The 21,276-nt window shown below is 38.6% G+C and overlaps 1 protein-coding gene across 6 annotated transcripts in view; it reads left to right on the plus strand.

The window, feature by feature from the left end:
- KTN1 (kinectin 1) overlaps positions 1–21,276 on the plus strand; it is an 87,438-nt gene that overhangs the window by 59,224 nt on the left and 6,938 nt on the right. For 5 of the 6 annotated variants that reach the window (XM_063290481.1, XM_063290485.1, XM_063290484.1 and 2 more), the window contains 15 exons: positions 430–467; positions 1,387–1,477; positions 1,638–1,706; positions 4,587–4,624; positions 6,125–6,215; positions 6,299–6,336; positions 6,744–6,834; positions 6,917–6,985; positions 7,923–7,960; positions 11,535–11,625; positions 15,337–15,423; positions 18,977–19,066; positions 19,397–19,477; positions 20,528–20,617; positions 20,715–20,807. In XM_063290481.1, coding sequence (XP_063146551.1) covers positions 430–467; positions 1,387–1,477; positions 1,638–1,706; positions 4,587–4,624; positions 6,125–6,215; positions 6,299–6,336; positions 6,744–6,834; positions 6,917–6,985; positions 7,923–7,960; positions 11,535–11,625; positions 15,337–15,423; positions 18,977–19,066; positions 19,397–19,477; positions 20,528–20,617; positions 20,715–20,807 — 1,095 coding nt within the window. The remainder of the gene's footprint in view (positions 1–429; positions 468–1,386; positions 1,478–1,637; positions 1,707–4,586; positions 4,625–6,124; positions 6,216–6,298; positions 6,337–6,743; positions 6,835–6,916; positions 6,986–7,922; positions 7,961–11,534; positions 11,626–15,336; positions 15,424–18,976; positions 19,067–19,396; positions 19,478–20,527; positions 20,618–20,714; positions 20,808–21,276) is intronic. The other variant, XM_063290486.1, reaches the window with a different exon arrangement.

Here is a 21,276-nt window from a genome sequence, read left to right on the forward strand (position 1 = left end):
TAAGTTCATCTCGAACATAACATTGTTTTGTGATAGGATATAGGCCCATCATTTTGAATAAGCTGCTCCCAGGGACCCATGTTCCAAAAATCACAGAGAAGGGGAAACTGGATTTCAGCAGGATGCCGCTAGAGTGAAAATGTAGCATACACAATATGTTTCATAAAGAATCCAGTGAGCTCAACCGTGCTTTCCAACTGTACTTAGGATTAAATTACTAATAGATACCAAATACTGTTGTTTAATCTGATTAAATAATAGAACTGATTTGTTTTCTAATTTGCAGTCATGCTTTCTATTAGTAAATTAATGAAAACTAGTATTACTTGCTCCAGGTAATCATTATTACCCTTTGAAGCACCCACCCAGAGTGATTTGACTCCTTCTCACTAAATGCTAATATATTTTCATCTTTTCCCCCCACCAAAGGTATCATTTGCATCCTTGGTAGAAGAACTACAAAGGGTGTAAGTAGCAGCATGACGCCTTAGCTTCAATTTTTATAGGCTCTTTATGTTTATATTTTCTACTATTTAAAATTAAGCGGGTAAACATTGACTTCAATAAATTCCAAAACATAAAATATATAAAATGAAATGGTGAATGTTGCATTTGGGATATTTACCTCTCTCGAAGAAAGTATACCTTTTTACATTTTAAAAAATCCCCAATTACCAAAATATTTATCTGTGGACTTTTCTGTGAACAAAAGATTTTTGCCTAGGTAGTGGTCTCTCTCTTCCCCACCCAAAAAAATATGGTTGATACCTGACATTATGTCAACTTCATGTGTTTCTGGATTGCCACAACTGGCTACTCTTGCAGTAATCCTACTTTTAATTGTAGATTGAAAGAATAATTTGAAGGCAAATTCAGTATTGGAACAATTTAAAAATGATGCTCTAAAATTGCTATGGCTAAGCTTTAAGTACTGTTTTGAACAAGTTCCTATATGTACTTTTAGAACTGAATTTTCCATACAGTGTTTCTGCTATTTAGATAACATTGGTATGGTAAGAATAAACTTGCTCATTTATTCATTAATCCATTCACTTTGCTTGTATGGCATCTCTTCCCAAAGGCTGTGGGTGGCTAACAATGTCAACATAAAAAATAATTACCCCAATTTTAAAAAATGTAATAAAGCAGATACTTCTTTACTATCAAGCATTATTAGTTCTTCCATGTCCAGGTTTTTGACTGCTGTTGTACTTATCATACCCAATTACTGTTGTAGAAGTATTTCTTGTTTTCCACCAGATGGTATTTACAAACCACTTCCTGACTAAGCTCCTTCTCTCCTTGTACAAGGACTCATATTTTTAATGTTTATTTTCTAAAATACACTCTTTATATCTGCATTTTCAATTTTATGCCTTGCTAAAGAATTAGTGAAAAAGATGGAAAGATCAAGTCTGTGGAGGAACTGCTTCAAGCTGAAGTGCTTAAAGTTGCAACCAAGGAGAAAACTCTTGGGGTAAGTATTGGATCTTTTGGATGTTGATGCTCCATTATTTGTGGCATTAACTTGTGAGTGTGTTTGCACCTGCACTGCATTTTAGTCAAATTTGGTTTTGCAACATTCTCATTTTGTGTTGTCTCCATTGTCCAATTTTATATGTTTTGTCATTAAAAAGGCTTTGGCCCAGGAAATAGAGGCTGTGAAAGAAGAACTAAGGAAGGCCCAGCTTGAGAAGGACACTCAGGTAAAGTCATAAGGAGCTAGCAGCTAGATATATTTTACTTTGGATAGTTTCTCCCTCCACATCTAGCTACTTTTTTCCTATCTGATTAGGGGCTCTTGGTAAAAAAAAAAAAAAAAAAGTGTTTCATTTCAGTTTTTGCCATGAGGATTAAAAAGAATGAACAGTATAGAATTGCAGTATTTAATTGATAATCCAGTTTGATTAAGAGTGTGTTGCTGAATTTCAAAGAAGACATGGCCTTCACTAATGGTTAAGCAGACTTCTAAATTTCAGAAAAACCTGTTTATCTTAGAAGAGGCTTATCAACTTGTATGCAATAGGAGGAATACATTTTCTAAGATGACATCTCTTGTGACACATGTCTGCACCATGTTAAGAAGTGTTAGTTCTAAAGAACTATCATTTGTTTGATCATATGCTAATTTAGTTCATCAACTCAAGTTCCTAACATCATTGTCATCATTGCTTTTATTGTTGACTGGCACAGTCAATGTGGTGTAGTGACTATCATGTTGAACTAGGACTAGGGGGACTCCAAATCTACCCTCAGCTGTGAAAAATCACTGAGTGACTATAGGCCAGTCAATCTCTCTTAGCCCAGCCTATCTCACGGTTTTTTTGTGGGCATAACATGGAGATTCCTATGTAAGCTAACTTGAGTTCCTAGACAAGCTGAGATATAAAAGTAATAAAGTATTTTGTTATTTGGTTGACAACCATAGCATTTCCGTGAATGGTACTTTTGTCCATTCACAGAAATGCTAGGGCTGTCATCCAAGAAGAAATTTAAGAAAACAGCTACTCTAAATACTCTAAATGGCATTTAGAGATGCCAATATCATGATGCCCTTATATAAATAAGTGGTGCAACTGCATCTGGAATGTTGTGTGCAGTTCTGGTTGTCACAACCCAAAAAGGCTATAGTGGAGCTAGAGAAGATTTAGAGGAAGGCTGCTAAGATAATCAAGGAGCTGGAGCAGCTTCCCTATGAGGAAAGGTTGCAACATCAGGGGCTTTTTAGTCTAGCAAGGAGGCAAATGAGAGGGGGCCTGATCGAGGTGTACTGAATTATGCATGGTGTAGGTAAAGTGGGCAAGGAGAAGCTATTTTCCCCTTCACAAAACACCAAAAACAGAGGTCACCCAGTGAAATTGAATCCTGGAAGACTCAGGACAGACAAAAGGATTTTTTTTTTTACACAACATGTAAAAAAGCTTTGAAGTTCAGTACCATGAGGGGTGGTGCTGGCTACCAGCTTGGCTGGCTTCAGTAAAGGGTTGGTTTGATTCATGGAAGTCATGGGACACCAGACACACATTCACACACTGATGGGGGAGTGGTGGTCATGGGGAATTGTAAAAATGCCTGGAAATGAAATTCAGAAGGCACAGGCAGTATCTAAAGATGTTCAGTGGACTCCTGGTGATTGCATCCATGCAGTTTTTTTACAAGCATTACAGAATTGGTTTGCCAATGCGTTCTAAGATCTTTTCTAGTGTCCTGGAATTCTTAGTTTCTCCGCATCCCAGTATTAATGAAGGATGAGCCTCCTTAGCTTCTGAGAACAGCTAGTTGCTGCCATCAGCTGAGACTGAGCAACCTGATTGGCATAGGATAAAAATTATTTCCTTGTGACTTGGAATCAGTGGATGCTTTTGCTAAAATAAATTTGATTCTTTTCTTGGTGCCACAAAATTCTTTGTTAGTTTTATTGCAATGAACTAACCTAGCCACCCCTCTGGAAGTCCTCCCTAGCCTGAGTAGAGACAAAGGAACTCGTGGTCTGTTCAAGAAAAATTCTCACAGTTTTTCATGAGAGGATGAAACAGCCTCTGCAAAGTGACAGAAGCATAACAATTGATTTTCAGAGAAGACACATTTTTGGATTAAGTTATAAGGTGCTTTCTCTGTGTCTTTTTATTTAGAAGCGAGCATAAGCTCTTCATATTCAGCAGGTCTTAATCCCAGAAAATAAATATTATCCTATCCTATCCTATCCTAGGGACGCGGTGGTGCTGCGGGTTAAACCGCTGAGCTGTCGATCGGAAGGTCGGCGGTTCGAAACCGTGCGGCGGGGTGAGCTCCCGTTGTTAATCCCAGCTCCTGCTCACCTAGCAGTTCGAAAACATGCAAATGTGAGTAGATCAATAGGTACCGCTTCGGCGGGAAGGTAACGGCGTTCCGTGTCGTCATGCTGGCCACATGACCCGGAAGTGTCCTATGGACAACGCCGGCTCCAAGGCTTAGAAACGGAGATGAGCACCGCCCCCTAGAGTCGGACTCGACTGGACTTTACGTCAAGGGAAACCTTTACCTTTACCTATCCTATCCTATCCTATCCTATCCTATCCTATCCTATCTGTAATAGTGATGACAGGGAGCACATTTTTTGGGGTAACAGAATATGAATTGACAAACAAAAGCAGATGCCCTCCCAAAATACATAAACAGAGAACTAACTTTCTTATGAATTACTTTCATTACTATTTATTTTTATTTATTTATTCTTCAAATTTCTATCACCGCCCATCTCTCCCAAAAAGGGGACCCTGGGCGGTTCCTTCTGAGTTTCCTGGATTCTTTGTCTTTCAGGACATTCTTGTTATTAACATTCTTGCCCATTATTTCTTTTGTCTTCCAGAACACATTATTTTTAGTCCTACAAAAAATGATGTTTTTCTAAATAATCTGACTGCATTTAATTAAAATCCCAAGAGGAACATTTTACAGAAGGGCCAGAGTATTCCAAAAGATCATATATTTGATGTTAGCACTATATTATGGCTTGCTATCTTAATTCCCTCCCCCCCTTAGTCTTACAGTTGAATATTACTCTATGCATCTCTTTTGTATACATATATGTGTATTTTTTCTGTTAGGTGTCAGTTGTTCAGGAAGTCAGAGATCTTCAAAAACAGTAAGTATTGCTGGTAACAAGAATTGTAGGTGTTTTCCAGCTGTCCTTATTAATAGAATATAGTTTTAGTTTTCAAAGTCAATTTATCATGTTTATCATATTCTAAACAGTTCTTCTGGCATAATCTAGAATTGGAAAACTATGGCAAGGACTATGGTAAGGCTCTGATTAGGATTTAGGTAACTGAAATTGAAATTATTATTTTAACAGCAAGTAAAGGCTCTTAAAAAGCCTTCCCCAACAACTGCAATTGGCTGTTGGACAGGAAGATGAGTCTATCCCTTCTGGGAATTAGGTTCCCAAGGAAGGGGCAGTATGTCACGTGTGGTTGGTTCAAGAGATGCCAAGAGAGGGTGCAGCACCACCTCTTTCAAAGCGAGTGATAAACCTTCTCCCTCAAAGAAACATTACTCATTCTCCCATATACAGCCACCCATACCTTCTCTGGCTGCCCAGAGAAGCTAGGAGGGGCATGAATCTAAGCCAAAGGTGGCACAGCTCATATTACAAAGAATCTTTTTCAATTCCTCAGTTCCGCAAATTCACAAGAATCCTAGATCTTGACACAAAATGCTGTTACATTCCCCATGGTGGACTCTACCCAACTGGTGGCCAGTTGCGTATGAGTAACATTTCCCGTGAAGAAGCCGACAAAACATACTAGCTGGTATGCAGGCATTTTGTCCCACCATTCTAGTCTGAATGAGGGCCACAAGAAGAACTGATGAGCTCTTAAAAGTCAAGCAGGCAATCAGTACACCAACAGGAACCTCAGCCTGTCCTTATGGCCACTCTCTGCACAGGCCCTTGCAGCCAGTCATCTCTGGGAAACCCTGAAGGGTGGGCAGATTTCTGATAGGCAGCATCCCTGTCCCTGCCCAATCAGAGCTCAGCAGTGCTTTCCAGGTCTGCTGTTCATCTATCATCAAGTCGTAGGGACACTGCTAATAAAAGAATGGCTAACCATGAAATCATTGAAGTATCGGTGAAACCCAATTCAAGAAGGGTTTAGGTCTCAATAACTCTATTTTTCTTTTCTTTTTAAAAAAATATAAATATAAAATAAGGTCTCCTTCAAGCATGGACTTGTTCATGTGCTTTTCCTGGCAGAGTTGGATGTATTGCCATTGCCTTTTTGTAAGATTTTTCTTTTTTTTTACTTCCCAGGCTAACCTGTAGCCCTTGTATATCCTGGGAATCTGTCATCTAAGTACAAATCCAGATTAATTCTGTGTAGCTTTTCAGCACCTAACTGTACACTGTGAGGATACTTCAAAATACTTATTTGCACTGTTAGTTTTACTAGTATTGGTTTTGTTACTTTTTGTACTATTCTTTGTATACTTGTGAGCTGTTGACCTTTCAGTATTCGGCTTTTTTGTGTGTGAAGACACATAATAGTTGTTGTTGCTTTTATTTATAGACTGCCATTTGTTTGTTTGTTTATTTGAATAGCCACCCATCTCACAAATGTGACTTTTATCTTGCTCTCTCCTGCAGACTGAAGGAGAAAGAGGAACGGGTGAACAGTCTAGAAGTATTGTTGAAAGAAAAGGAGAGTGAGATTTCAAAGAAAGTAGAATGCCTTCAGGTATAGTTGACGAAACTCTAAAACTCAGCAGGTGATCTTCTGTATTTTGTCACATTAATTTTCCCCTGTCTCTTTCCTGCTAGGTTTCTGTTGCTACTTCTATTAAAGATCATGAGGCTATGTAAGTGAACAAAGTAGAACTTCCTCCAGCATTCTCTATTCTTCCACGTTTTGACTTGATATAATTGGAGTGTGAATGAGTAAGAGAGACATTTCATTGTTCTTGGTATTGGCTGGAGCAGCTTTTTGTATTAGATGATGTTTCCTTTCCTGAAGACCTGCTCCTGTCTCAAGGTAGTAAATCTTCAAATGAACAATGAGGGTTTCTGGCACAGTTGGTTGCCAGAGCAGTCAAAGAAACATGGCAACCACAATTACTTGGGAAACTTGAAAAAAATCCTGTCATACAAAATGCTTTCATATCATTCAGTCCTGACTTTGCTGGCTGGCTAAAAATTTTGTTTTAAGTAATTTGCTAAAAGGTTCTTTTCAGCTTCTTATGGGTAACTTTTTAAACCATGTTCACAGATTGAGAGAGAAACAAGAGGAAATGCAAAAAATGGCGACATTATTAGATGAGAGGGGAAAAGAAGTTGCTCACCAAAGAAAAGAGTTGCAGGTGCCTGTGACAACTTTTAAGAGGAGCAGGAGGGGTGTTACGAAGTGGGCAGAGAAGTTTAAGACATCGTCCTCTCTTACAGGCTGTACAGGAAGAGAATAGGTTATTGAGAGCACAGATTCAGGAAATCAAACGGGAAAACGGCGAACAGGTATTTCTCCAGATGACTAAATTAGTGGGCCAAAAGAGAGAGGTGTTAGGTATATTGCATGCTCTCTGCCTTAGGAATCACTTTGAATAAAATCCATCAGTTGACTGAAATTGCGACTGGCTGGGTCTTGTGTTTGGCTAGATGGGGAGGAGGGGTTTTCCTGTCCACTTACTGGAACAACGGGTCTTTCTTCCTGGCCTGTCGTTTGGCCCCCTTCACAGCCATGCATTTCAAGGATGATAAGACTTTAATGGTGACAGGACTCCTCTGTTGCACTTGACTTTCTCCATCCTTTCTTAATTCCACTGCAGCATCTGTATGTGTGATATATGTGTTTGTGTGTACATTTTAATCTGATCAGGAGCATGCAAGATGGCAGAAGCTTAAGACACCTATTTCACTCCTTCAAAACCCTCAAGATCCCCCCAAATCAGGTTTGTTTTACCCATGGTTGGAGGGATTTTAAGGGGCAAAGTAAGTGTCTTCAGCCTGGCAGAGGTTTAAGATATTTAAGAACCAATTTTGGCTCTTTGATTTCCCCAAGTTACTTCCAAAGAATTAAACAACAAAAAAAAAGACCCCTCATTCTGACAGCAGCATCGTGTTACTGGCCTAGTGGTGCCCCAGAACGTGATAAAAATTAAAATTAAACTCCTTGTCAGAAGAGTTTAATTTGCAGGAAAGTTGAAAGAACACCTCTGTTTTCTGATACTTGGTGGCATTAGCCCGAAAGGCAGAGAAATGTGTAACGCTACTCTATACATTGCTATAGGGGTTGCTCCAATTATTTTTGTGCAATTTATGGATTGGCTTCCTGGCTTCTGAGAAAACAGAGAGAAAAACCTTGAAGTGGCATATAGCTGCATATTAAATACTGCTAAAGCTGGGGAAGCTTCCACTGCATTTTGGTTAAGTGATTTATGCTCCTCTGTTTCAGGAATCCTTGGCTATCAGGAACGAGCAACTTTTACAGCTGTAAGTTACTATAATTTATTTGGGCATGTCTTTTACATGGGTCAGAACCAAGATATTCTTCCGCTGGATGCTATTCCCTTCATTAGTTACTTCGTAGCCTAATTGCACTGACATATACTGGAAAGCTTTATAAGCCCCAGCAGAGTTTGTACTAAGATGTATAAAGCTGATAGTATGGATCAAGGCAGTGGCCTTGAACACCATTGCTTGGAAAAACAGTTGTATAAAAATTCTTTGTCTTCAATGAGAATTGTGTTTGTGTTCTCTTAGCATGGTCTGTTGCATTGAAATAAAGCACTGTTAAAGTGCTTCAAAGAAACACATTGAGATTACTTTTGGCTGTCTAGAAATACAATTGAAAGATAGTATCCTATCTGCGCTGAAGGCATTATACTTGCTGCCAATTTGAGTGAAGGAAAATGACCTCATTGGCTTTTAAAAAGGCTTTAAAAGCACTCCTTTTTAAACAGTTGGTTATTTGACATTCAGTTGTAATACTTTTAGTTTTAACTCTGGTTTTATATTTATTGTAACTATTAAGAGACATTGGTTTCTAGTAGTGCAAAAAGTTTATTTTATTTATTTATGACGCAGAAGCAACAATAGCTTGCACAATTCATATCCTTTGGGAAAATGTATTCTGCTTCAAAGAGCTATTAGAGTGAGGTGATGTGATGTGTCATGATAACTGTTGCTGGTTTTGCTGAGATACTGTTTAGCTGTTGCCAATTAAATTGTAAAAATGTGTTAAATGTATTTTAATGTTTAATTTTAAATATGTTGCATGTATTATATTTTTGTCCCATGCTTCCTACAAGGAGCTCAGGAGAATGTTGGTGGGCTCTCTTCCTGCCAGTTTTATCCTCACAGTCCTGTGAGGTAAAACAGGTTGAAAGATAGTAATTTGTTGAAAATTACCCAGAGAATTTAGAAATAGAGATTTGAATTTGAGTCTCCTTTGGCCCTAATCCAGATTGCAGATCGATGTAGTATACATGTAAAACAATTCTGAGTACAAAGCATGACATTTACTAGCACAGAAGTTCAGTGTCTCTGCTTAAAAGAGACAAATCCATCCTCTAAAAGCTAAAATCAGGATAGAATTTACCACTCTGTGCACGATTGCCATTAATTGTGGGGTTGCTTTAATTTTAGATTGGGCTTCTAGACACAAAATGATTCCTTAGAAAAAGGCAGTTAGGCATAAAAGCAGATAGAATATATTTTAAGATTTCCAGCCGACTCATTAAGCAGGCCGATTTGAAAAACTCCAGGTGTACTGTGAGAAATAGATACACTTATGGGGTATATGGTATGTTGCCTTCTATACTTAATGGTGGTGCATGGAATAGCAACTTCATGGTTTCTCCTAACTGGGTACAACTGGGAAGGGAGAGTCAGCTAGTACAGAGAAGAAAAATGCTTTACACTGTCCCTGTCTTCATTTACCTATTCCAAATTTTGCATCTGTTTGGAGTACTTCCTTTTTAAGGAAAGCTTTTAAAACTCCGTATTAGACGAAATTGGTGTTGGAGGGCAGAAAATTTTTTTTTTTAATTAAAAATTTATTAAGTTTCAAGCAAAGTTAAAAACTACAAAAGAACAAAAAACTACAAAAATAAACTTAAAAAGTATAGAAACACAAGAGAAAAATTTTCAAAATTACAAAAAGAAGTGACTTCCGACTTTTAACAGCAAGGATATACAACAATTTTCCATAATCAATCCTTTACTCTATATTAAACCAAAATCACATTATTTCTATAAATCATTCCATTGGCATGTTATAAAAATCACTAAATACAGTTGCTCCCCCCCTTATATTAAAAGAAAAAAATATATAAACCTCCTAATCAACTTCCCCCAAGATAAGGTTTATTTAATTATTTCCTTCCTACTACTATTCTATACATTCCTGTCTTCTATAATAAAGATCAAACTAAAAACATATAAATTGTCTGCCATTGTATTTGATAATACAACAATTTTAATAATCATATTAAACCCAAAACCAGACATTTTTTTTTTATTATACCTTAATAATCTTAATCCAAATCGTTAAAAATAAATGAAATCAGCCAAACCCTAAAAGCAATCCAGGTAAATATTCTTAAACCTTTATCCCACTTCAAAATAAACCAGAGCATTTACATATCCCCACCATGTGCAGAGAACATTTTTCTTTAAAAAAAAAATTGAACAACCCAACTGCCCCCCTCAAAAACTCTGACTTCTCTTCAGGAGACCTCCCATACATAATCCCTTCTTTTCCATGGCATTCCATCAGAAGATCATTTTCACTTACAGCTTGCGACCTGATCTCTCCCTTTAATTTCTTCAACTCAGCTATCTGATCTTCATCCAGCATTTCAACAGAAGTCCCGATCTCACTCTTAGAAGAGACATTTCTGTCTCTGTTAAATTCCTCAGTTTCATCCATGACATCCCCAACCAGATGACACATTTTAAACCTCATATTTTCCACAATGTCCTGAATGCCTTGCATAAAAACTTGGTAGGAATCAGAAAGAATCTGTTTAAAATCTTGGTGGAAGTCAGAGAGATTCTGTTTAAACTCCTCCATGTCTCAAGCAGTAGACTATGGCGCCCCCTAGGAGCTTAACCAGTGAAAGTCAAAGATATGAAAGAATTCCAAAATGTGTTTACATAAGCGAAAGTGAGAGTTCCCCAGGGAAAGTAGAAGCAGAAAACTGAGAGTTCGAAACAGCCAATTCAACGTGTAGGAAAATGCTAATATCTTCAAATTTAATACAAAAATAATAATGGGAAGACAATTATTTACTCCTAATCCTCCTTAATATTTGGATGGAAAACAAAGTCCAAAACTTAAAAAGATTTTTTTTAAAAAAATTGATCCCAAAAATAACGATCAGCACCAAGAGAACCTGCTTCTCCTTGCTGTAGAAAGCCTCTCTTAGGGTACACGTACTTAAATATAAATTGGGTGATTTAGAAATGGGGTGGCCGGTCTTAGTGTCCCTTTAAGGCTACAGCGCAGCTTGGAAATGGTGACGTCCCAGCCTCCCGGCTAGCTCTTACCAGTCGAGCGCGAACACTGTCTGCGATCTTCTGGCTGCAAGCAGCCATCCAGAGGACAGATGGGGTGATTCCAGGTGTTTTCCTTTTTCCGGAAAAACACCCCTGGGCTTCAGGAAAAACTTGCCTGAGCCTGAAAAAACTGCCATGTTGTCAGTTCTGCCCGCTGAGCCCACTGGCACAGCTGTTCAGTCCGCCATGTCCCCACCAGATGTCCCAGCAGAAAAATGTTATAGCAAATGCTCAGGTATAGTGAAGTGGCAGGCAGAGAACAATTGCTGCCTTCTTGCTTCCAACTGAATCCACCAGAAATGGGATTTTTCCTCTTCCTACCTTTAAAAGAGCAAATTTTCTAGTTCTCATGGTCTGAAGTGGAATCCTGAATGTATCCTGAAAATTGGGGGGCAGTTGTCTGTCTTTCCTGTTGCAGAAAACAAACAACAGGCGACTACTTCACAGTCCCTGTCTTATTCCCTTCTACATGTCTGTGACTTTGCCTTTTCTTGTACGGATTTAGCATTACTGGGAAAGAGCAGGAAGTCACCAGCCTCCAAAGTGAGTTGGGCTCCTTGAAACATGCAGTGGAGCAACAGAGGCAAAAGAACAATGTAAGTAACTCCTTCCAAAATATATTTTGGGCAGGCAGACTTTGCAGGAAGCACTCCTTTGGCACTGAATGTTCCAGCCCTGGAAGACTCCTTGATTACAGCCCCATTATCCTCAGCATTGCCAGTGGAGTTGATGGGAGCTGTAGTCCAGCATATCTAGAGGGTTTCTTTTGTGTTTTATATAACGTTCTAATGCATGTTTTTAACAGTCGTTTTAGCTGACCATTTTTACATTTGAATTTTACTGTAAAACGCTTCAAGATTATTTTAATGAGAAGTGAAACACAAATGATTTAAATCAATGCATATATTCCAGGCTGGGAGAGCTTCTCTGTCCCTTTCCTCCAGCAGTGAGAGCAGTGTGGCTTTTCAGGGGATAGTCAGAGGAAGAGTTTACTCTCCCTTTTATATGGTGAGAAGTTTCTGGGAGCATCTCAGGGGATCCCACCGCTTGGTAAACGAATTTCAGAAGAAGAAAATTACGTATTTTCTACTTGGTTAAGTGAATGTCTTGAAAGTTGACAGGAAGATGCCTCCGGAAAGCATGACCAGATTAAGAAATATCTGCCTGTCCAAAAGAAGCAAGCTTTTTTGTCATCCGTTGCATGACTTAATACATATTCAGTTCACCTGCTCAGAGATCTTTTGACTTGCCTTACCTTTTCTCTTAAATCTTTGTGCTGTTGTTAAGCAAGACTGGAAACATGCAGGGCAGTCAAATCTGTTCTGTAGGGGGCTGCATAGGGCGCTCTGAAGCTTTCCCTTTGGAACTTCCTAAATGTTTCTCATGTCCCTGAAAAATATTTCATCTCCTTCCAGTGGTGCACCATAACAGGAAGCGGCAATGGATATACAGACTGCACAGGGGGTTGGTTAGGGATAACTGAATTTACAAATTCAGACAGATTAGGATGTATTCCTTCTTCACTCTTAGAAAGCTATTTTAGGCTTTCATTCTATGGAGCCCTTACAAAAAAATCCAACATTCATAGTGAGGCCAAAAGCTTTGTTAGGACAAAATGAAGTGGCAAAAAACAATGTGCAAGGTTGGAATTCTCCAGAATTCTTCATTAGGCTCAATGTTAGGAAAAATTGGAGTGGGGAAGAGGCAGATCAACAAAAGCCACAGATTTGGCCATGTGTTACAGCCATGAAATTGCAGTATAGAAACTGAGATGGCCTGCATTGGTCTCCCTATCAGCGATTGCTCCCCCAACATAAAGGCTATCACTCCCTCATCTGATACCTGCCAGGGGTGAAGCACACACATTATTGGCCTGACAGAAAGTAGTATTAAATAAACTTCATAGCAATTGTGTATGTGTGAGAGAGAGAGGTGAAAGGTGAATTAAGCCAAACTCTTTGCCCAGCGGTTGGAGGGGACTGAAGTCTCAAAATATAAAGTCCCTGAGATGGTAAATTATCATTTCCCTCTGGAGGTAGATTTTGCCTTTCTGGCTAAATGCCTTGATTTTTACATATAGAAATAAGACCACCCAATCTGGGCTGGACAGTCTGAAAGATAAAGAGGCTTACATTTTCAGTAGCTGGAATTTGTTTGGAAGTTTTTGAACACATGCCAACTGCTTAAAAATGAGAAGCAGGACCCCATTTTCAAAGCCCCACCTGCGACTTCTATTGGCATCACTGTTTTTTGTGCCACACACTCTCATCTTAGACTCGCATCTCAGCACAGGAAAGAGAGTAACTATCTAGTCTTACAAGCTGATAAAATGTATGTGGACAGGTTTGAAGACTTCATGGAACGAGATAAATGCAGAATAGCTAGTGAATCAGCGCAGTTGCAATAAAGAAAAATACAAAAGTGAAAATGCACTTTGTGTTTCCCTTCTCAGCCTTTAAGCCCAAGAACACAAAGAATGAAAGATTAAAAAATAATTATTAAAACATGAATGGAAAAGCAACCATATCCAGAGAATGACCCCTTCTTCTTCTTAAACCTAAATCTATACACAGATTGCTAGCATCAAAAGCTACGCATTTTGGTAGCCACCCTGCTAGCATGCTTAACCTTAGATGTAGGAGATTTGTCAAGTCGCTTGTTGAATTCAGCACTGAGACACAAAATGTGTAATGGGTCTTTTGGCAACTACTAATGGAGATGTAGACTGTGACAGAAAGAGGTCTAGAAAATGTCACTGGCAGTATTTTATTCCTCTGAGTCAAATTCAGGTTGCTGAATTGAAAGAAGACAAAAAGGTTGCTGGAGAGGTTTGCAACACTCTAGACCAGGGTTTCTCAACCAGGGTTCCATGGAACCCTAAGTTTCCGCGAGGGGTCACTAGGGGTTCCCTGGGAGATCACAATATATTTAAAAAATTATTTCGAATTCAGGCAACTTTACATTAAACAGGTAAGTTTCATTCTTTATTTTTAGTCTAAGAACACGGTTAATGAGTATAGACAGGCCTCCACATGAAATAAACATAATAATTTTGTAACTTTTGACCTATATTTGAGCCTGAATGTGCAGGGGTTCCCCGACGCCTGAAAAACATTTCAAGGGTTCCTCCAGGGTCAGAAGGTTGAGAAAGGCTTCTCTGGAGAATAAGGATACCTCCCCTTCAAATCATTACACAACTATCAACTTTGGAAATCCATTGGGGAAAATGAATCCCTTTTAATGTGATGATCAAGGAAAAGAAAGATTCTGATTTGAATTTCTCCCTTAATTAAGGTGCTGCTGCATTGTATTTTATTACAGTTTTGATTATTTTATCAAAATGTGGTTGGCCAGCTTAAACCCATTATGGAGTACAAATTCTAATGCCAAATTAGAATTCCTAGTCTGTCTTCTGATTCAGCCATTGAACATAAACTAGAACAGTTTTGTACCTCCCCTAGTAGCCACCAGAAATTAGGAGAGGAATGTGAAGTGTGATCTAATATTCACATCATTGGTTCATCAGGCTCAGCACTTTTTACTCTTGCTGGATCTCATTTAAAGTGTTCTAGTGTCTCAGGAGAGAAGACTTGGTGCTCCTTTCTACACTGTTGGATTGCAACTCCCATCAGCCCTAGCCAGCTTATCCAAAAGTCAGGTATGAGGTGATGGTTGTTGGAGTCCAGCAATATCTACGCTGCCACAGCTTTCATCTCCTGTGTTACACTTTTAGATCCTTCTGTACCAGGGAGTGGACCTGAAGTTTTCAACACTTAAAATATTTGCTTTGTCCCTAACATGTACTACGTCCCAAGGCGCTTAAGGTCAAAGCTGATGCTTTGGATGTTGAAAAATCCTCTTTGAGAAACCTCCCTACAGCTCCTTCAAACGGCACTGAATTTTCAGTCCTGTTCTATTTGGGTTAATTTCTAGTGTATGCAGCCAACTTAGGTGGGTACCTGATCTGGTGTGTGTGCGCCTGTCAGTATGCATGTATGTATGTTGATAACTTCTCCATTTTCTTCTTTACAAATGCAGTCAAAGTACAGGGGCTCCTGGTTATGATGCCATTGTGACCCTAAAATCAGAAATAGATGCTTTTTTTTTTTGCTTTTGAATTTTTTGCCATATCAACACTCTCTCTTTTTAACATCACACTTGTCTTTTGCTAGTGTGCCTCATCTTAACTGAGCACCAACCCATTTTGCAGTAACCTGCACTCAAATGCAAATGCTGGCTCTTTGAGGTGAAAGCGGAAACCGTTTTATTTTGGCTGAACTGAAACCATTCTTTCTAAAAATGATTAGGACCTTCGAGAGAAAAACTGGAAAGCAATGGAAGCATTGGCCTCAACTGAAAAATTGCTGCAGGACAGAGTGAACAAGACTGCCAAGGTTGTAATGCTAATTGCTAGAAACAATGCATTAGCTAGAAGTGATTCTGCAGCCGCCTTCTAGAATCAAATGGAAGCATTTAGCTTTTACTGCAGTTTTTAAATACAAAGAATTTTCTTTCTTTCTTTCTCTCTCTCTCTTTCTTTCCATCTTTCTTTCTTTCTTTCTTTCTTTCTTTCTTTCTTTCTTTCTTTCTTTCTCATGTACTTTTCACCTTTGCTTGTGCCTGTCATCTTATACCCTTCTATTTCTTTCTTTATTTAATCCTTTAATTTGTGAGCATGCTGCTTATTTTGGTTTTGCTTGGAACAGTTGCTAGAGCTATAGGGCTATGATGTTTAGTCTGCAGAGTTGGAATCATCTGCCAGCCTCTTGATCATTAAAACTTTCTCTTGTTTTGTGCCCAAAAGAACTTTGTCACAAAAGAACTGCCTGTAAGTTTTTTTTTAAAAGACAACTTCTATCGTATAACTAGTTTAAAATTAAATACTCAAGCTAGTGTCCCAGTCATCTGGACAAACTTTAATACCCACAAACCTTGCTGAGAGTATTACAAGTACAGAGTCTCATTTATATTTCAAAGTGCTTAATTAGGACCAGATTATGTCCACATTCTAAACTTCTTATCACAGAGGCTCCTAGTTCATTTTAATTGGCCTACTTTTAATATGACCAGATTCATATTTGCCACATCCTGATTTTTACTAGAATTTTACAGTCCAGATTTAAGATTTGTAATACTTGAAACAAATCTAAACTGTTATACTAATTTGAGGATTTATTAGAATTTAGTAATTTTAAAATGTATTTAAAACTAAGATAATTGAAAATAAGTCTGGCTCAACTGAAAATAAGTCTGGCTCAACACACTCCAGCTAAATGTGCTGAACTACAACCCCCATGATCCACAACAGAATGTTGCACAGCCTTTGGTGAGGATGATTGGGGTTATATTGCACCATCTGGTAGGTGCTTGGTTGAGGAAAGCTGCTATAAAGAAGTAGCTATGAGTTTAAACTATTTCTGTTTCGTATACTTCTGTTAGCAAGCCTCCCGTTATGCTTTCAGCCAAACTAGCAGTTCATTTCTACTTACCAGTTCTTATTTTTACATACACTGATTTATATTTTCAAAGAAACTTAATATAATCACAAGTTTCAGAGGAGTAATCATGCTGGTTCTTTTGCATCAAAAATGATAATCTTGGGGCAGAAACTGTACTGCACAGTATGATGAGGTGGACTGTCTGATCTACAAAAGCTTGCATAATAATAAATTTGTTAGTATTTAAGGTAGTGCAAGATTTGTCATTTTTAATCTAGTGATATAATCCATAAGCTCAAGTTGTTTTGAAGCAGCACTCACCTACCTGAAGAATAAACTGCCAGGAAGAATCTCTCCTAAAATGGCTTCAAGAAAAGGTTTGGTGGGCATTTTTTGCAATGCTTATGGAATTTGCTGGAGTCAGGATAACAGGTTAAGGCTGGTAGGTTCTGCAACTTTTGTGAATGTAAAGTAAAACTGCAATGACTTGCAGAGAGCTTGAACTTCTGGCAAATCTGTGGAGCGCATGAAGTTCCTCCTTTGTGGAATCCAAATATTTGCAGCCCACCTAGGTCAGTGTTCCTCAACTTCAGCCACTGTAAGATGTGTGGACTTCACCTCCCAGAATTCCCCCAGCCAGCATGCTGGCTGGGGGACTTCAGGGAGGTGAAGTCCACACATCTTAATATTGCTGAGGTTGAGAAACACTAACTTGGGGAAACAAAAGCTTTCAAGTATTGAGTCTATCAGAACATTGCTTTGATCCATGGACTGTGCTTTAAGACCAGCAGTGAGGAGCGACCAGAGCCTCCCTCACCCCCCACCCCGCTTGCCTTCTTGTCTGCTCTGCGGCAGAGCAACACATGGAAGGGACAAACATTGGTTGTTGCCTGCTTCTTGATCTTTGAAGGCCTTGAGCATTCTTCTTTTGGACAGATTGTTTATACAAGAGAAAAAAGCGCTGCCCAGCTCTGTCAACTTCTGTCCATTTACATAGTATTCTAGGAAAACAAAAGCGGGAGAGAGAAGATGCCTCTTGAAACATGTGTTGAAAGGCAGTGAACATATTTTGCCTTGATACCTAAGAGATAATTTTGGCTTAGCATTTACAGGTAGTGTACCGTATTGCCAGGTCTCAACTCCACCATCACATTCATTTTGCATCCTGGGGCAGCAAAACAATTAAAGACAAAACTAACACTCCAGTAACAACAGTTTCAGACTTTGATTGGTTAAGTGACCATAAAACTAGAAGCCCGGGCTCAGAATACTTCCTTCTTAGTTTTAAATGAGTTTAGCTGCCTCTGCTCACGGGAGGAAGCAAACAGGAACTACTGGGCAGCCCATGCTACTGTTTTATTTATTGATTGATTTATATTTCAAATTTAGTCATCACCCATCTCATTCAAAGAGCGACTCTGGGTGGTTTATAGCAAAACAAGCATAAATACTAATTTAAAATACAAGAAAATGATGTTCTCAAATAAGTAATATTGTTCCAATAGAAATTATTTAGAAGCTCAGCTGAGGGCCGAACAGTGAGAGATCAAGTGGTGTGCATGTACATGTGAGCCATCAGTAACTGTTCAAGTGCTTTAGCATAATAAGCAAATGAAGTTGGAAGGCTCTGGTCACTTTTGAAAGGGATAATTGAGTTTTCTAATGACAGTTGTAGTTCCAATATAGCACTGCATGCAATTTTCATAGAGGGGGTAAAGTGGGCAAGGGAGAGGCACAAAAATAAATGTCATCTGCTAGCCAGCTTCTTACAGTTTTAATAGCAAAGAATGTTTTCTGACAATGGCACGATTGCTGTGGAAATAATCTGGAATCTTTGCAGTTAGTTCCAGAATTGCTTGAGTCTCTCACAATGCAGCTGAGATTGCTTTCTTACCTTAATTCAGACATACGTGAGGACTCAGCCCTGATTTAAAGGATCAGCAAACATGCAAACAAGTGGAAAAAATAGAAAAGCAGTTGTATCCAAAAATATGCAAGGTGGAATAATATTGTAATAAAACTCTTGGGGGTGCATAGAACAACTTAATCTTGGTCAGCTATGATATTTTTTCCAAACAAGTTTGGGTAATAAATTTCTTCCTGGAACCCATTTCAGGCTCCCCTCTTCCATCATTTTAAAAATAATCTTTACATTAGGCTTCCCAAATTTAAGTTGATTATTATAGTTTTCAACTGCTTTGAACCTTGTTCTGCACACATTGCCTTCATAAAAGTCTAAGGAAAGGGGAGAAATGGTCAAACTCAAAGACCTTTGCTCTGGAAAACTCTTTCAAACTTTTAGTTTCAAACTAAAATGACTTTTAGTTTAAAAACTGAAGCATTCCATGTTCCAAATGCAAGGGCAGCAGATGAAATCATTTTTGCTGCTTAGAACCAGTAGTAGTAAACTCAGGAGAAATATTTAGGCCAAGAAATGGAGATTGATGTGACACTGTGGTAGAAGATTTGCATTTATTTTGTCTTTTCTCCTTTCACTTTGTCAATCCAGGAGAGACAGCAACATGCAGAGGCTGTTGAAGCAGAGATGAGAAATGTACTGCAGAAGCTATTTCCTGTAGTCTCTCTTCCTTCCACCTTGGTAAGATTATCATTCCGTTAGGTTTATCCAGTGGGCAGCTGTGTTTAAAACAACACTGTTTGATTTCACAGACACAGTCGAAGAGTGAAAAATTGGGTTTGCTAATATGTCCTCTGAGACTCTTATTAATTAATCAGCTTTGGCCTGTTCACTTCTACAATCTCGCGAAATTGTGTCTTCAAAGACTGCTAGGTTCTAAGTTGATATTCTGTACATAACATTCAAGGCTCCAATTAACTGGCAGTTGCTAGCTAATCTGTCCTGTCTAGATAGCTGTGCTACTTGTTTATTTCCAAATTCTCCTTGGTTTAATGCCTCTTTCATATTCAGAGCCACAGTGAGTGGATGGGTGGATTTGAAAAAGCAATAAGAGAATATACAAAAGCGACTTCTCGAACAGATGACATTAAGGTTAGTACAGACTGAATATGTATTTAGTTTAACTAAGTGTTTTTTTAATGCCAGTTTTTCTTCATCCTGGGGAGCAGGGAGAAAACTGATGCCCTTTGCTTGAGAACTGTCTTGTGATATCTTGAGATTTGACTGATGATAGGTAACTCCGAGATTAGTCTAACGATCGGTCCCATGAGTGTTTTCCCCGAAGTTCTTTCATGTTTTGAATGATTACAATTCTGCAGAGCCTAATTACAGAATTGGTTGTCATCTTCAGAATTTTGAGCTTTCAGACTTGACTGTTGACTGAACAGAACTGTGAAGAAAAGACAGACCCTTTCCGTAGAGCGACAGAGGCACGCACCTTTTCTTTAGCCAAGATCTCATTTTTACATTTGTTGTTGTTGCTGTTGTTGTTGCAGTGCATATAAAACTTTTCCACTGAAATTTAGCAATATAGCCACCACATTTTGTTGACCTGATCTAAGAACTTCAAAAACACGACAAAAGGCATGGGTTGCCACACCTTTATGCAGCTGCAGACGTGGCTCTTCATCCAGACCTTTGGCGAGGATAATTGACAACCGTTTTCTTTTGTCCTTGTTCCCATCTGGTTTTGTTTTCTCTGCCATCTTTGTTTCTTTTGTTTTGTGTTCTTCAAGGTTGTTGCTGTTCCTCAAAGACACTGTAATTTCAGTAGTAGATGTGAGTTGCTTGAAGAAATAACTGTCCATCTTAGTTTGTTGTCACTCTTTAAACATATATGGAATTCATATTCTATTATTATCCCTGCCACCTATCCTGATTCTTAGACAAAGGTACAAATGTGAAATAAATAAATAAATAAATAAAAAGCAACGACTTGTTTTCAGATTCTCAGGTGTGGATGGATGGACGGTTGGATGGGCATCCCTCTTCCAAGTGTGTGAGAAAGAACGTGGTTAGGTGGGCAGAATCCATAGCCAATGGCACTTCCAAAATGCAGCCGTACAGCTTTCACTGGAACAAACAGAGTTCTTTGCCTTGCATCCTGCACATTATATTCATGGAATCTTTTTATCATTATAGGTCATGGAACAGAAGTTAAAAGAGGCAGATGAGCTACATGTAATGTTACAGCAAGAATGCGAGAAGTACAAAGTGGTCCTTGCAGAGACGGTAGGAAGGGACCTTATAAAATCTTTCTGTATCCAGTAGGATTTCTTCTGCCTCAGTTTCTTGAGGCACCAAGATAACTGAAATTTTGTGTTACTAGGAGGGAATCTTGCAAAGGCTACAGCGGAGTGTAGAAGAAGAAGAGAGCAAATGGAAAATAAAAATTGAAGAATCACAGAAGGAACTACAACAGGTATTTTCAAAGATCAAGTATTCATGCTGCAAATACTTGGGAGCTAGTTGGAGCCTATAATCAGACTTCAGCCGTTAACTGAAGATACCCTTACGCTGTTCAGTGCTTCGTCAGTCTAGAAAAAATACAGCTTGCCTCTCAGTATAATTGTTCTTAATGTAGGGGATAAAATGGAAAAGATACAAATGAAAGATATCTGAAGCATCAGTAGGCAGACACAGGTAAACCCAAACTTATACATAAAACAGAGAAGATTATCTGAATAAATGAGACAATTAGTTCATTTAATTTATGGATCTTCACAACTATTTATGCCTACATTAATTTATACAGATTTCTGTGTAGTTGCTAACTTAGAGGTAGAGCTCTTTCTGCCCTAAGAGTTCCATAGATAGACTGATGTAGGAAGACAATGTTTAACCTCTCTTATCACCACAAAACAGGCCCGAACCTGGGCACATACCCACAC

This window comes from Candoia aspera, chromosome 1 (genome assembly GCF_035149785.1).
Source record: "Candoia aspera isolate rCanAsp1 chromosome 1, rCanAsp1.hap2, whole genome shotgun sequence".
Lineage (NCBI taxonomy): Eukaryota > Metazoa > Chordata > Lepidosauria > Squamata > Boidae > Candoia > Candoia aspera.